At 45.9% G+C, this 15,398-nt stretch overlaps 1 protein-coding gene across 1 annotated transcript in view; it reads left to right on the top strand.

Moving 5' to 3' along the window:
- The first annotated feature begins 2,615 nt into the window (after positions 1–2,615).
- ALAS1 (5'-aminolevulinate synthase 1) overlaps positions 2,616–15,398 on the top strand; it is a 16,696-nt gene continuing 3,913 nt past the window's right edge. Inside the window, 8 exon segments of the mRNA XM_037736659.1 lie at positions 2,616–2,757; positions 3,763–3,982; positions 7,147–7,374; positions 8,504–8,653; positions 9,314–9,536; positions 10,414–10,598; positions 11,137–11,316; positions 12,031–12,219. Coding sequence (XP_037592587.1) covers positions 2,617–2,757; positions 3,763–3,982; positions 7,147–7,374; positions 8,504–8,653; positions 9,314–9,536; positions 10,414–10,598; positions 11,137–11,316; positions 12,031–12,219 — 1,516 coding nt within the window. The 5' untranslated portion in view covers position 2,616.

Here is a 15,398-nt window from a genome sequence, read left to right as displayed (position 1 = left end):
AAAAAAAAAAAAAAAAAAGGAGAAGGAAAAGAAAAGAAAGAGGAAGAGGAGAGGACAGAATGGGGAAGAAGCGGCCCATAAGGATCACAACGGGACCCGAATAGGGCCCACTTCACAGACACCATAACTAAGACTTAGGACATGAGGTCACTTGCTCAAGATCTCATAGGACTAGAACTCATGGCTTACGCCTAGTCCTTCAAGGCATCAAACCTTGAACCACTCAAGCAGCATATCCCAAGACACTTCACCTTACCTCACCAGAAAGGTGTGCTGGTTAAAATGCAGATTTCTGGGTCAAAATCAAAGGAGTGTGGCCCAGGAATCTGCATTTTGACCAGTACCCTCGTGGTGGTTCTTTGGGTCCTGACACTGAGAAACAGTGTGGCTCATTTCGGGCGTTTCTTAGTGCCACGTCCTGTACTCACACTGACCCCCAACCACCCCCACAGGGCTGGGCCTTTTCCACTCAAGATTTCACCCACATTCTCCCAGTCGCATGTAGATCCACCCTTCCAGTTAGCACCCGCTTCTCTTCTGGAAGCCTTCTTCATGGTTGGGATCCTCCTCTTTCAGCACCTGTGGGAGTAATAGCCTCCTCCTTCTCCATCTGGAGGTGCTTACAACACTATTTCACTTTCCGTGTGAGTTGGCCTTGTTTCCCAACCTTTCTCTATATTAAACAGGAAATTCCCAGAGGGCTGGGGACTTGCCGTTTTAAACAATAAGCCTCTGAAATACATGACTTAATCTGACCCTCCCACCAGCCACAAGTGGCAGGGTTGGGAAAGCTTTACAAATCAGGAAACCAAGCCTTGAAGAGGTTGTGGCCTGCCCGAATCCATAACCAAGTAAGATTCAGAGCTAGATTTGGAAGCCATGCCCAACTCCACTATCCAGTTCTTTTTGCTTCGGCTTTGCCTCTGATCACCCCCGAAAAAAACCCTGTGAGGGCTGGGAACAGTGGCTCATGCCTGTAATCCTAGCACTTTGGGAAGCTGAGGGTGGATCACTTGAGGTCAGGAGTTTAAGACCAGCCTGGCCAACATGGTGAAACCCCATCTCTACTAAATATACAAAAATTAGCTGGGCATGGTGGTGTACGCCTATAATCCAGTTACTTGGGAGGCTGAGGCAGGAGAATTGCTTGAACCTGGGAGACAGAGGTTCCAGTGAGCCAAGATTGCACCACTGCACTCCAGCCTGGGCAACAAAGGAAGACTCTGTCTCAAAACAAACAAACAAATAAAAACAAACAAAAAACAACAACGAAAAACCCTGTGAGGCAGGCACGTCAGGGGTTATGATCCTATTGACCAGATGAGGAAAGCAAGGCCCAAAGATGAGCAAAGGACTCAATATCATTCTGATTGAGCTTCCACTTCCAGCTGCACTTGGGTCCGAGCACAAGTGCTGACCTTTCTCTCTCATCCTCTCTGGGTGACAGGAACTGCCCAGGATCCCTCGACAGGATGGCACAGAACTCAAGCTCTCAGACCAGAGCCCTCATCCTGGACTGGTCCTACTGCCACTCTTGAACCCAGGTGCCTCCTCCGAAGGTGGAGACTCGCCTCACCTGCCTTGCAGCCAGCTGGATGCTCAGAGGGAAATGGAAAGTACCTGGACACACCCTGGTAACCGTCATTCTGGACTTTGTCCCTCTTGTTAATCCCCAGCTGGGAAAGGAATACCCTCAATGGCCCTTTCCTCAAGACTGGAGGAGAGTACCTCTGAGCCAGGCACAGGCCCAGCCCAACCCAGCCTAAGCCAAGCTGGGAAGGGTGTGGAGCAAGGAAGGCAGACTGGCATTCCTGAGAGGGGTTTGCCAAGCCCTACAATTCATGTGTTGTGCCAGGGAAACTCAAGGGAGGTATGGCCCAACGATGACCTCTGGAATGGAGGCCTAAGCCACCCTGCTTGCCCAGGGTGGCCAGCAAGGGGCTTCGGACAACCCTGGATGGAAAAATAAAAATAGTGGCCAAATATTTGTTACACGATAACTATTGTCAGACCCTGTGCCTCTCCCTCCTCCCCAAGCGCTCAGAACAGTGGAATAGATGGGTTCCATCCAGCCCGATTCCTCTGCCCCTCTCTGGATCATCTTAGACCAGAAAGTGACACAGTTGAGTGTCCCGCTTCTTCTGCATCCCTCCAGGACCACTTCATCTGTGGGCGATCTTCCCCACCTCCTTTGGGAAGCCCTCATTCACAGGTTTCAAAGGAAGCCGCAGGTGGAGTAGATCCTGCTTAAGACCCCGGCCCAGAATTCCTTAGATCTCCTTCTTCCTCCATGTCCAAGACACCCATCTTGACAACCCTGTAGCACCCCACTTGGCCCCAGCGGCGCTTCGCCTCGGCCTTGCCATTTTATACCCCACAGTCGGGACGTAGGGTTCTGAAGCCCAGGGTAGTTGGTGGGGAGGCAGCACGAGTGTGCAGGACGAGGTCGGGAAAAGAGACCTCGTCCGCCCACCTCCTGGTTGCTCCTCCTCCCGACAAGCGAGCCGTAATTACCCGCAGAGCCCAAGAAGTGGGCCTCTCAGCCGGGTCCCCGCCACCCACCCCGCCGAGAGCGACGCTGCGCGCCTGCGCGGAAGAAGGCTGCGGCCACCGCGCATGCGCAGCAGTCACTCCCGCTGTATATTAAGGCGCCGGCGGTCGCGGCCTGAGGCTGCTCCTGGACAAGGGCGACGAACGGTTCGTTTGGACTTGCTGGCTTGCGTGCCCTCCGCCGCCTCCGCAGAGTCCCCCGCGCAGGTGAGGGCCAGCGTTGTGGGTGCGGCGCCGGCCGGGGAAGCCCTCGCGTGTCTTGCTAGTTGGAGCACCTCTTGCCGGGCACTGGAACCCCATCCCCCACTGTCCCAGTCTCCCGCCGCCTGCGGGGGGGTCAGCGTTTATCCTCCAGATCTTTTGCCTAGACGGCCGCCTCAATTTCCCCCTTTCGGCCCCCTCGGGCTATTCCCGGTTGAACCCGCCGCTTTAGAATTCTCTTCTCATATCCCTCTCCTCATATCCCATTCCTCATTGTCGAGACCTCGACCTCGGGTCACCTCTGACCTCCAGTGCCCGAGGACTGCCTTCTTTCTCCAAATTCAACTCCCTCGACTTTCTAGCCCCTGCACGCTCCCAGTGAGTCCCAAGGCGCTGGCCCTTATACCCCTACCTTAGTTTGTGCCCCTCCTTTCTCAGTTACGCCCAGTTATTCCCGCTGTGGGGACACGACCCCGGAGGAATCCTTGCCTCTGGGACTTGGAGCCCTGCTGGGGTTTAGGGGTGGTTTCGGGTATGTGGGAACAAAGAGAAAGTCAGGATTCTTAAGAGTCTTCCCTTCCTGAATGAATGAGTGGCTTCTTCCATAGTATCCCTTCTCTACCTTGGTGTAAGCCAAGATGTCTTATCTGCACTGTGCATCTCCCTAAGAAACCTCTGGGCTCCCAAACCTGCTCTTGACTTGTCCCTCATCCTTCCACGCTCTTGGTTATTTACTGTCAGTACCTACTTCGTTTGGTGAAGTTGCTTTGCAGGTGCCTTTGTGTAGAGCTGGGGAATGAAGAAGTTGATGACCTGGCTAGAGTGTGGTCACCATTCCTTAGCTGAGTCTCACAACCGTGCTGTCCTTAGGAATTTTTGAGGGAGAAATGTTAGTATTCCAGGGTACCCTTTATATAAACTGCCGGTGACACCTGAATCCAGTGAGTTCGTGGTGATATTTGCCTGATTATTAACAAGTGTTGATGTCACTCATCATCAGTCTTTCCACAGGAGCCAGCATACTTCTTGAACATGGAGACTGTTGTTCGACGATGCCCATTCTTATCCCGAGTCCCCCAGGCCTTTCTGCAGAAAGCAGGCAAATCTCTGTTGTTCTATGCCCAAAACTGCCCCAAAATGATGGAAGTTGGGGCCAAGCCAGCCCCTCGGGCACTGTCCACTGCAGCAGTACACTACCAACAGATTAAAGAAACCCCTCCGGCCAGTGAGAGTAAGTGTCATTGGCAATGAAGGAGCAGATAGGGGTGTTTGTGCTCATTGGTAGACTAAAAGCAGTCCACAGTGGTGGTGAGGGCCACACTCACTCACAGAGGGCTGCTCTGTGCACGGATTATTTCATATGATTGTCACCCAAGAGTAGGCACTTTTAGTTTCTCCATCTTTAAAAGTGAAACAGCGGCCAGTGTTGCACATATAGGTTTTTGGATTGCATATTAGTTTCAGTTGGGGTTTTAGTATTTCCTCAGTGCCTCGTTCACATAAATATTAAATTGGAATGTTCTATTCTGACCTTTCTTTCATTAAACATTTGGCCTTTGGCTTTTTATTTATTTAGTTTTTCTCTTTTGAGACAGAGTCTTGCTCTGTCGCCCAGGTTGGAGTGCAGTGATGCAATCTTGGCTCATTGCAAATTCCACCTCCCTGGGGTTCAAATGATTCTCCTGCCTCAGCCTCCCAAGTACCTGGGACTGCAGGCATGCACCACCACACCTGGATAATTTTTGTACTTTTGGTAGGGTTTCATTATGTTGGCCAGGCTGGTCTTGAACTCCTGATCTCAAATGATCCACCTGCCTTGGCTTCCCAAAGTGTTGGGATTACAGGTGTGAGCCACCGTGCCCAGCCCCTTTGGCTTTTTAAAATAGTGATTTTTTTTTTTTCCTTAAAAGTTTTGTTTTATTGTGGTAAAATACACAAGAAAAAATACCATTTTAAGCATTTTTAAATGTACAGTTCAGTGGTATTCACATTGTTGTGCAGTCATCACCACCATCCATTTCCAGAACTTTTTTCATCTTCCCAAACTAAAACTATACCCACCAAACAGTAACTCTCCATTCCTCTCTCCCCAGCCTCTGACAACCACCATTCTGCTTTCTGTGTCTATGAATTTGACTACTCTAGGTACTTTATATAAGTGAAATTGTACAGTATTTATTAGTGGGACAAATTTATTTTGGCCAGATGCAGTGACTCACTCCTGTCACCCCAGCACTTTGGCAGGCAGAGGCATTTGGATCACTGAGGCCAGGAGTTCAAGACCAGCCTGGCCACATGGCAAAACCCCATCTCTACAAAAAATTTAAAAATTAGCTGGGCATGGTTGTGTATGCCTGTAATCCCATCTACTTGGGAGGGTGAGGCTTGCTTGAACCCAGGAAGCAGTGGTTGCAGTGAGCTGAGATCGTGCCCCATATCTTTATTTGTATATACATTTGTTGTTGTTGTTTTTTACAGCCTTTGATTTATTTTTTATTTATTTACTTTATTTATTTTTAGAGACAGGGTTTCACTGTGTTGGCCAGGCTGGTCTCAAACTCCTGACCTCGAGTGATCCACCCGCCTCGGCCTCCCAAAGTGCTGGGATTACAGGCGTGAGCCACCACATCCGGCCACTGTTGTTGGTTTTAACAAAGAGACTGGAGTTAAATTTAGTTTGCTCTGGTTCTGCTAGGAGAGAACAAGGCTTTTCAGGTTCCACTGAATCCTAGAGAATATTTTACAGGCTTTTCTTAGGTGTATTCTCTGGGTGTGGGATTGTAAGAAGAATTTTTTTTTCTTTAAGTAGAAAGGATTTGATCCTTTGTAGGGTTTATTTTCAAGAGTTAGTTGTGTATTTTTTACCAAAATGTTTGCAATAGTATGTTTTAAATAATAGGATTTTTTTCCTACACTTTGTTTAATGGATATGTATTACTTTTATAATAAGTGAAATTAACTTCAAAATAATTTTTTTGGCTTTCCTTTATAGAAGATTTTAATGGAAACTGTATTGAGACATCTTACCCAAGTTATAGGAAAGGCTAGCCAGTGACTCACAAGAGTATTCCAGAATGATGAAGAAAGACTTTTCTAGAAAGAAGATGAATGAATTTGCTCAAGGGGAGAGGGAAGTCACTCTAACAAAAGCATAATTAACAACCAACTGTATTAAGTCAGCAGTTTGATGAATTTAGATGAGAAAGTAGATGAGGTATGTGAATGTGATATGCCCCTATTTTTTTTACTGTATTAGCAATCTAAAGACCTAAGTTTTAGTCTAATTTCTTTTGTTTAGAAGAAAACCAATAGCTTTTATGTTAAGCAGCACGCACCCTCTTTGTCAAGAATGTGTTTAAAAAATACTAGCAGAGGCCAGATGTGATGGCTCTTGCCTGTAATTCCAGCATTTTGGGAGGCAGAGGCAGGAGGATTGCTTGAGTCTAGGAGTTTGATAGCAGCCAAGGGCACATAACAAGGCCGCGTCTCTACAAAAACCAGTAGAACCTGCAGTCCAAGCTACTTGGAAGGGTGAATGGGAGGATCACTTGAGCCTGGAGATCAAAGCTACAGTTAGCTATGATTGCACCACTGCACTCTAGCCTGGGTGACCGAGTGAGATCCTGTTTCCAAAAAAAAGGAAAAGAAAATAATAGCAGAGAAAAAAATGTGTGTGAATACTTCTAGTTACCTTAGAAAGTGTGTCCTCTAATGAAGTAAGCTGAGTGTAGTTGGGGTAAAAATTACTGGAAATGATCCAACTCAAGGATTCCAGATTTTCTAAAACTAGAAAATGGTACTTTTTTGGATTTATGAGTAGAAATACTGTGGGTTTAAGAGGTAACTGGAATGTGCCGATTAACTCTTCACAGGAGCATTGTTTCCTGTGAGGCAGATGAAAAACTAGCCAGATTAGCAGAACCTAATAAAAAATAAGCTTGTGGCCGGGCACAGTGGCTCACACCTGTAATCCCAGCACTTTGGGAAGCCAAGGCAGATGGATCACATGAGGTCAGGAGTTTGAGACCAGCCTGGTCAACATGGTGAAACCCCGTCTCTACTTAAAATGCAAACATTAGCCAGATGCGGTGGCGGGCACCTGTAATCCCAGCTACTTGGGAGGCTGAGGTGCAAGAATTGCTTGAACCTGGGAGGCGGAGGTTGTAGTGAGCTGAGATTATGCCATTGCACTCCAACCTGGGGAACAGAGCAAGACTCTATCTCCCAAAAAAAAAAAAAGCTTGTGTCTGGATGCTGGGGTAGAGTATTAAGTTTATCTTTGTTGGGGTAGAGTGAGTATTAAGTTTATCTTCAAGGCAATAAGAGAAATAAATGGTTTTCTTATACACTGTGCAACCAGACATGATGCTTCATTTTTTCCATTTCCTCTCTCAGAAGACAAAACTGCCAAAGCCAAGGTCCAGCAGGCTCCTGATGGACCCCAGCAGAGTCCAGATGGCACGCAGCTTCCGTCTGGACACCCCTTGCCTGCCACGAGCCAGGGCACTGCAAGCAAATGCCCTTTCCTGGCAGCACAGATGAGCCAAAGAGGCAGCAGTGTCTTCTGCAAAGCCAGTCTTGAGCTTCAGGAGGATGTACAGGAAATGAATGCTGTGAGGAAAGGTAAGAGATGAGTTATGAACCATTAGGGTAGTGAAGAGGTCCTTTTAGTTCTTTTGGGCCCTCAGATTTGTATATGAGCTATTATTAGCTTATTTTTTATTAGCATATTATTTATGGGAACACCTTCCTCTTTTAGGGCCAGGGAGGAAGGACCTCAAGATAGACAGTCAAGGGACTGTATTGTGAAATGTGAGACTTTCTTTCTGTTGTGTGTGTAGAATGTGACCAGCTTTTGTAGTAACTGCTTAATTTCTGAAAATAATTTGCAGTCTTGAGCTGCTATCAGCTGCCTTTTGTCCCTTTGGTCTTTCCCATCATCTGGTGGGATAAAGATAGAAAACAATGGTTTTACTGTAGTAAGTGCTGGCCCCAGGGCTCCCAAGCTATGTGTCTTACTGATGGACATTGAATTACAACCTTAACTCCAGCTGTGACTATATCTGCAGAGCACCCAAGACTCCCCCGAAACCTTACCAGCAGAAATTATGCATATGGCCAAAATTGTTTTCTATGAAGAAAATTGAGATTAGGGCCAGGCACAGTGGCTCACACCTGCAATCCCAGCACTTTGGGAGGCTGAGACAGGTGGATCACTTGAGGCCAGGAGTTTAAGACCAGCCTGGCCAACATGGTGAAACCCTGGCCAACATGGTGAAACCCTATCCCGATCAAACATACAAAAATTAGCCGGGCATGGTGGTGCATGCCTGTAGTCCTAGCTACTCAGTAGGCTGAGGAAGGAAAATTGTTTGAACCCAGGAGGCAGAAGTTGGAATGAGTCAAGATCACTCCACAACAAGACTCTGTCTCAAAAATAAAGCAGAAAATGGAGATTAGGATTGGGGTGGGGATGTAGTGGAGTAAATGAGACATGCCACCTAGCAAGAAAGCTTTGGACTTCATTGTTCATTAAAGCTGGCCTGTAGCTCTGAAAACAACACCAAGAGTCTGCCATTGCAGTAACTAAAATAGAGGAGATGCTTTGTACACTCAGTTCCAACTAACTTTAGTTATGTTTGGCCTTCTTTGTGAAATAGGCAGTAAGCCATTTTTGACAATATGTCTGGAAAATATTGTGAATTCAGAACAGAAAGTTGGTCCCATTTGCTTCTTGTTACTTTTGTTCCAGAGGTTGCTCAAACCTCAGTGAGCCCCAGTGTGGTTAGCGTGAAAACCGGTGGAGGGGACCCCAGTGGACTGCTGAAGAACTTCCAGGACATCATGCAAAAGCAAAGACCAGAAAGAGTGTCTCATCTTCTTCAAGATAACTTGCCAAAATGTAAGTCTTATTGTTATTTGCCTGATGTAGGAGAGAATTTATAATTTAAACATATATCAGATTAAATATAAAATATCATGGTGAGGCTGGGCACAGTGGCTTATACCTGTAATCCCAGCACTTTGGGAGGCTGACATGGGAGGATCACTTGAGGCCAGGAGTTTGAGACCAGCCTTGGCAACATAGCAAGACACTGTCTCTACAAAAACAATTTTTTTAATTAGCCAGTCATGGTGGCCCACACCTATAGTCCCAGCTACCCAGGAGGCTGTGGTAGGAAGATTGCTTAAGCCCAGGAGTTCAAGGTTCAGTGAGCTATGATCATACTATTGCACTCCAGCCTGAATGACAGAGAGAGACTCTGTCTCTAGGAAAAACAAAAAATGTCTGGTGAGTTGAGGCTTAAAACCCATATACCTTGCTTGAGTGAGCAAGTGCTCTTGGTAGCCTGCCTTCTGTCCTTTAATACCTACTGTCTACCCATGGCACTGGGCCAAACACTTGACATACAGTCTCATTTACTTACAAGATGAGGACATCAAATAACCTGCCCAGGATCTCCCTGCTATTCAGTGGCCAAGCTGAGACTTGTTGTCTTTCACTAAAACACAGCTGTGTTTCACAACCACCGTTCTGTACTGTCTTTTGTTCAATTTTTAGCTGTTTCCACTTTTCAGTATGATCGTTTCTTTGAGAAAAAAATTGATGAGAAAAAGAATGACCACACCTATCGAGTTTTTAAAACTGTGAACCGGCGAGCACACATCTTCCCCATGGCAGATGACTATTCAGACTCCCTCATCACCAAAAAGCAGGTGTCAGTCTGGTGCAGTAATGACTACCTAGGAATGAGCCGCCACCCACGGGTGTGTGGGGCAGTTATGTAAGTAGCCCTTGGCTTTCAAATATTACTGGTGTTATTTGGCTTTCTTATGGAGATAACAATTAGTAGCTAAAAGTGTGCCATAGCAAAATACTATTCTTCGCTTCTGAAAAATATCTACAGATTACTTTTAAAGGAATGCTCATGTGCAGGTAGCTGCTGGAGCCCCTTAGCTTGTGAGGGTTCAAGCTTATAAGCCCAATATCGACATGTGTCAGTTCACTTCCTACTACCCTGCAAGTGAGTGTGCCTTTAACACCAGCTGTTCTTGCACAGAGACATCCTTGATTGTGGCTGTGAGTGGAGAAATATGAATCTAGCAGTGCTAGAGACAAACTACTTCAAAAGACATGTTAAAAAGGATGATAGATCCCATCACTCATGTCCTTCAGGAGATTCACCATCCTAGGGATGCTTGAGAGAGTTGCTTGTCAGATTCTCCAAAGGCTTGCTAAAGAGAGTCCCAGTTGAAGTTTAATGATAGTGATATATCCTAACATTACATGATTGGCTTGCAAAGGGTAACCACCAACCAGGATGTCTCTCTATAGTTTTCTTTTTCTTAAAATAACATGTTATTGGAAAGAATAATGTTTCTCAGAGAAAAGAAACTCAGCTAATACCAAGCACTTACTGACTGTTAAATGAACACTGTTCTTGATGATTCCTGGGGGTATCATCACCCTAGCGTTGACACCTCTGACACCGTCTCCCACGTAGTCTGAAGATAAATCAGTTGAAACTTCTGACTCCAGGTTTCACAGTGAGAGAGTTGCTACATCAACATGTTTCAATTGCCTGGATCCTAGAAAGGAAAAAATTCACATAGTGTTTAGTACCATGAGCTTTATTTTTTGTCTTTTTTCTTCTTAAATAGGGACACTTTGAAACAACATGGTGCTGGGGCAGGTGGTACTAGAAATATTTCTGGAACTAGTAAATTCCATGTGGACTTAGAGCGGGAGCTGGCAGACCTCCATGGGAAAGATGCAGCCCTCTTGTTTTCCTCGTGCTTTGTGGCCAATGACTCGACCCTCTTCACTCTGGCTAAGATGATGCCAGGTAAGGAAGCCTGGCATGAGTGCCTTAGAGCTTTTTGGGTTTCTCAGTAATAGCAAGAATATTAGCAACAAAGAAGGCTTACCAGAACGTCTCAATTGAAAATAACAGTCCTATCTGGGCATTTGCTCTGGGATTGAGTGCTAACTGTACGAGTTCCAGTAAAAACATGATACCAGGGAAGGTTCAAACTTGAGACATCTTGTCCTTGAGCTAATTGCCTCAAATGTGTTTTGTATCCTGAGATGATCCTTTGGAGAAGTCTCTTAATCATTTTTAGTTATCTCTTGATTGAGTTTGGAGTGAGGCAGCCAGATTTAAGATAAGATTAATTGCCTGCCACAGGGTTATTCTACACCTTTGGGTCTTCTCACAGGGGAAGCACTAGCTACTTATTTTGCCAGGAAGAAACTGGCACCAGTGTCTTTTTCCTACTAGGCATTTTCAGAACATCATTTCCAAGGAAAAGTCTGTTGTCTCTCTCTAGGAAATAATTTGCCTTTGATGCAGATGGCAATAAATAGCATTTTTGTTGTGTTAGGCTGTGAGATTTACTCTGATTCTGGGAACCATGCCTCCATGATCCAAGGGATTCGAAACAGCCGAGTGCCAAAGTACATCTTCCGCCACAATGATGTCAACCATCTCAGAGAACTGCTGCAAAGATCTGACCCCTCAGTCCCCAAGATTGTGGCATTTGAAACTGTCCACTCAATGGATGGTAAGTGTGGATAGAGATCTATCTGAAACCTAAGATGAAAAACGAGGCCTGAACTCTTTTAAAAGTATGGGGTTTTGTTGTACTTTTTAATTTTCTTTTCCTTTCTGCCAGGATTTTTTTTTCTTCTAGCTTTTACATTCAGTGGGTACATGTGTGTATTTTATTATATGAGTAAATTCTGTGTCACAGGGGTTTGGTGTACAGATTATTTCATCACCTAGGTAATAAGCATAGTACCCAATAGGTAGTTTTTGATCCTCATCCTCCTCCCACCCTCCACCGTCAACTAGGCCCCCAGTGTCTGTTCCCTTCTTTGTGTCCATGTGTACTTCATGTTTAGCTTCCACTTAGAAGAGAAAGTGATATTTGGTTTTTCCATTCCTGCATTAATTCACTTAGGATGGCCTCCAGCTCCGTCTATATTGCTGTAAAGGACATGGTCACGTTCTTTTTTTATTGCTGTGTAGTATTGCATTCTGCCAGGATTTTGTAATTGGTAGACTTTATTTAATAGATTTGGATGAAAGTGGATTTTCTTTTCTGGCTTTTACTAGGCTCTGGGACCCCAAGTAACCTAGAAATTGTAGGAAGTTCATTTTCTTTGAATATTAAAAATGATACCTTAGAATATAAGTTTACATTGTTCTGACTCTAAACAAAACAGAAATTTCTGAAGTGGCAAGCTCTTCAGAGCAGTATCTGGTCTTTCCTCAGGGGCAGTGTGCCCACTGGAAGAGCTCTGCGACGTGGCCCATGAGTTTGGAGCAATCACGTTCGTGGATGAAGTCCACGCGGTGGGGCTGTATGGGGCTCGAGGCGGAGGGATTGGGGATCGGGATGGAGTCATGCCAAAAATGGACATCATTTCTGGAACACTTGGTATGTATACACTGTATCACATACACTAAAATTCCATTATCCTAACAAAGCCAAGGACTAACTAGTCTAACTGGGATCAGATGAAGAGACAGTCTGACAGCATATAAAGCCTGGGCCACTCTTTCTTTTGGCCCAGCTTAGTGGAATCCCTTCGGTCATGGAGGCATGGCTCTTAGAATCAAAGTAAATTCCATAGCCTAACAACAGATAGACCATTTATTGCCATCTGAGCTCATTTCAAACATAGTTGTGGCTCTAGCCACATCCGTGGCAAGAGCCTGTATTCTCTGTGCCTCAGGTTGTCTCTAAAAAGAAAAAAGAATTCTAGTACTTTTCTGCTGGAGTACTTGTTAGGTTCAGGTATTGTGAAGTGCTGAGCTCTGTGCCTGTCATGTGGGAATATTCCAATTCATCCTGGTTTTCCTCTGCTCTTCCTCATACAGAGGCTATGTCTCATGGTAAGTGGGAGCTAGACTTTGGAGCCCTGCCGCCTCACTAGTTGTGTGACCTTGGGTTGGCAGTTAACTTTTCTATACCGCAGTTTCATCATCAGTATAATGGAGAAAACAATGAGACCTAAATGGCAATTCTTGTGAAGAAGGTAAATGAGTTGTATGTAAACAGTTACTATAGACATTCCCTTTGCCTATGAAAACCCTAAAGAGATGAAAATTGTATAAATTTGAAGATTTTTTTTTAAGCCTTCAAAAGTGGGTAAGGCAGTTGGAAACCCATCTAGCAGTTAGCTAAAATGCCAGTTTATAGCCTACGCTTCGTAAAGGAAGGGCAGGCTTTTTAAAAAGTGTCCTTCAGCACCGTCAAGGGGCATGAGAACCCAATCTGTCACCCAGCCTGGAGTGCAGTGGCACGATCTCGGCTCACAGCCACTGCAACCTCTGCCTCCCTGGTTCCAGCAATTCTGTCTCAGCCTCCTGAGTAGCTGGACTACAGGCACCTGCCACCATGCCCAACTAATTTTTGTATTTTTTTTTTTTTTTTTTTTTTTTTTTGAGACGGAGTTTCGCTCTTGTTACCCAGGCTGGAGTGCAATGGCGCGATCTCGGCTCACCGCAACCTCCGCCTCCTGGGTTCAGGCAATTCTCCTGCCTCAGCCTCCTCAGTAGCTGGGACCACAGGCACGCGCCACCATGCCCAGCTAATTTTTTGTATTTTTAGTAGAGACGGGGTTTCACCATGTTGACCAGGATGGTCTCGATCTCTTGACCTCGTGATCCACCCGCCTCGGCCTCCCAAAGTGCTGGGATTACAGGCTTGAGCCACCGCGCCCGGCCCTAATTTTTGTATTTTTAGTAGAGATGGGGTTTCACCATATTGGTCAGGCTGGTCTCGAACTCCTGACCTCTGGTGATCCACCCACCTTGGCCTCCCAAAGTGCTGGTATTACAGGTGTGAGCCACCGTGCCCGATGAGAGCCTGGGAGTTCTAAGGGTAGAACGCTACCAGAAGAAAAGCCCATGGTCATGTGTCCTAATTCAAGAAGCTCTTCTGTTTTAAGGAGGTCTCCTGATGCGGGCTCTTTGAAAGTATGGTCATTGTGAGATGGGAAATGCTAGAGAGAGAAACTTTGCACCATAAGAGATTGAACCATCCCAGCTCTGCATATGGTTTTAGCAAAAATGTTAATTATTGAATGTAACATTAAGATCTATGAAGACTCTGCTGGAGTTTTTTTTTGTTTGTTTTTTGAGACAGGGTCTCACTCTGTCGCCCAGGTGTGTTCACAGCTCACTGCAGCCTCCACCTCCTGGGCTCAAGTGATCTTCCCACCTCAACCTTCTGGTGGGCAGATAACTTGAGCTTGAGGTGTTGCCTGGCAAATTTTTGTATTTTTAATAGAGACGGGGTTTCACCATGTTGGCCAGGCTAGTCTCTAACTCCTGAGCTTAAGCCCACCTCAGCCTCCCAAAGTGCTGGCACTACAGGCATGAGCCACTGCACCTGGCCTCGTCTGGAGTTTTTAATCCTGAAACTTGAGATATAGATTATACAAAGGGACTCAATGAGAATTGAAAACCAAGGCCTAAATCAGTCCTAACAGGTTCTGAGTTTTCATATTTGTCTAGCAAATGCATTAATTGCCAAGAGTTTTGTTCTGACTTAAGTAGGAAATAACACCAGTCACACTAAAACAGTTAATGCCTCAGCTGGGTAAAATTCCAGCCTCTGGGGTAATGTTCATAGTGGGAGGATGGTGCAAGCACTGCAGAGCCAGTCTTGTTCCAAAGAACACATGCAGTGCAGACATGGGACTGGAGCTGTGCTGGCTGTCAGAGCAGCAAGCCTGGGTGAGAAATGCAAAGCAGAATCAGATGGTGGGAAGGGAGGCAGCGGCTGGGTCTTTGGGCACGCTGGGACCAGCCACTGAGGTGTCAGGTCTGGTTGGAAGACCTGCATTTTGATCCTGGTTAGACACCAGCTTGGCCATATGACTTTTGGCAAGATCTTTTGTAACCTTCCTTAGCTTTTTTTCCCTTTTAAAAATGGTAGCCAGGCATGATAGCCCACACCTGTAATCTTAGCACTTTGGGAGGCTGAGACAGGAGGATCACTTGAGCCTAGGAGTTTGAGACCAGAGCTGAGCAACGAAGCATGGCCTCCTCTCTACACAAAATAAAATTTTTTTAAAATTAGTAGGCATGATGGTGAACACCTGTCCCAGCTACTTGGGAGGCTGAAGTGGAAGGAATACTTGAGCCCAGGAAGTTGAGGCTGCAGTGAGCTGTGTTCATGCCACTGCACTCTAGCCTGGGTGACAGAGCAAGACCCTGTCTCTAAAAAAAGGAAGAGTAGATTTCCTTTTATGGTCACACATTGCTTACGATGGTGGATATGTTCTGAGAATTGCATCACTAGGCAATTTCCTCATTGTGCAAACACCATAGAGTATACTTACATAAACCTAGGTGGTGTAGCCTACTGCACACCTAGGCCTTGTGGTATGGCCTGTTACTGCTCCTAGGCTGCAAACCTGTACAAGGTGTTACTGTATTGGATACTGTAGGCAACACCCTGGTGTGTATTTGTGTATCTAAACATACCTAAACTTAGAAAAGGTACAGTAAGGCCGGGCGCGGTGTCTCAAGCCTGTAATCCCAGCACTGTGGGAGGCCGAGGCGGGTGGATCACGAGGTCAAGAGATCGAGACCATCCTGGTCAACATGGTGAAACCCCGTCTCTACTAA

This window comes from Cebus imitator, unplaced genomic scaffold (assembly GCF_001604975.1).
Source record: "Cebus imitator isolate Cc_AM_T3 unplaced genomic scaffold, Cebus_imitator-1.0 Scaffold0, whole genome shotgun sequence".
Lineage (NCBI taxonomy): Eukaryota > Metazoa > Chordata > Mammalia > Primates > Cebidae > Cebus > Cebus imitator.
The sequence above is the reverse complement of the archived record's forward strand: the minus strand, read 5'-3'. Positions and strand labels throughout refer to the sequence as shown.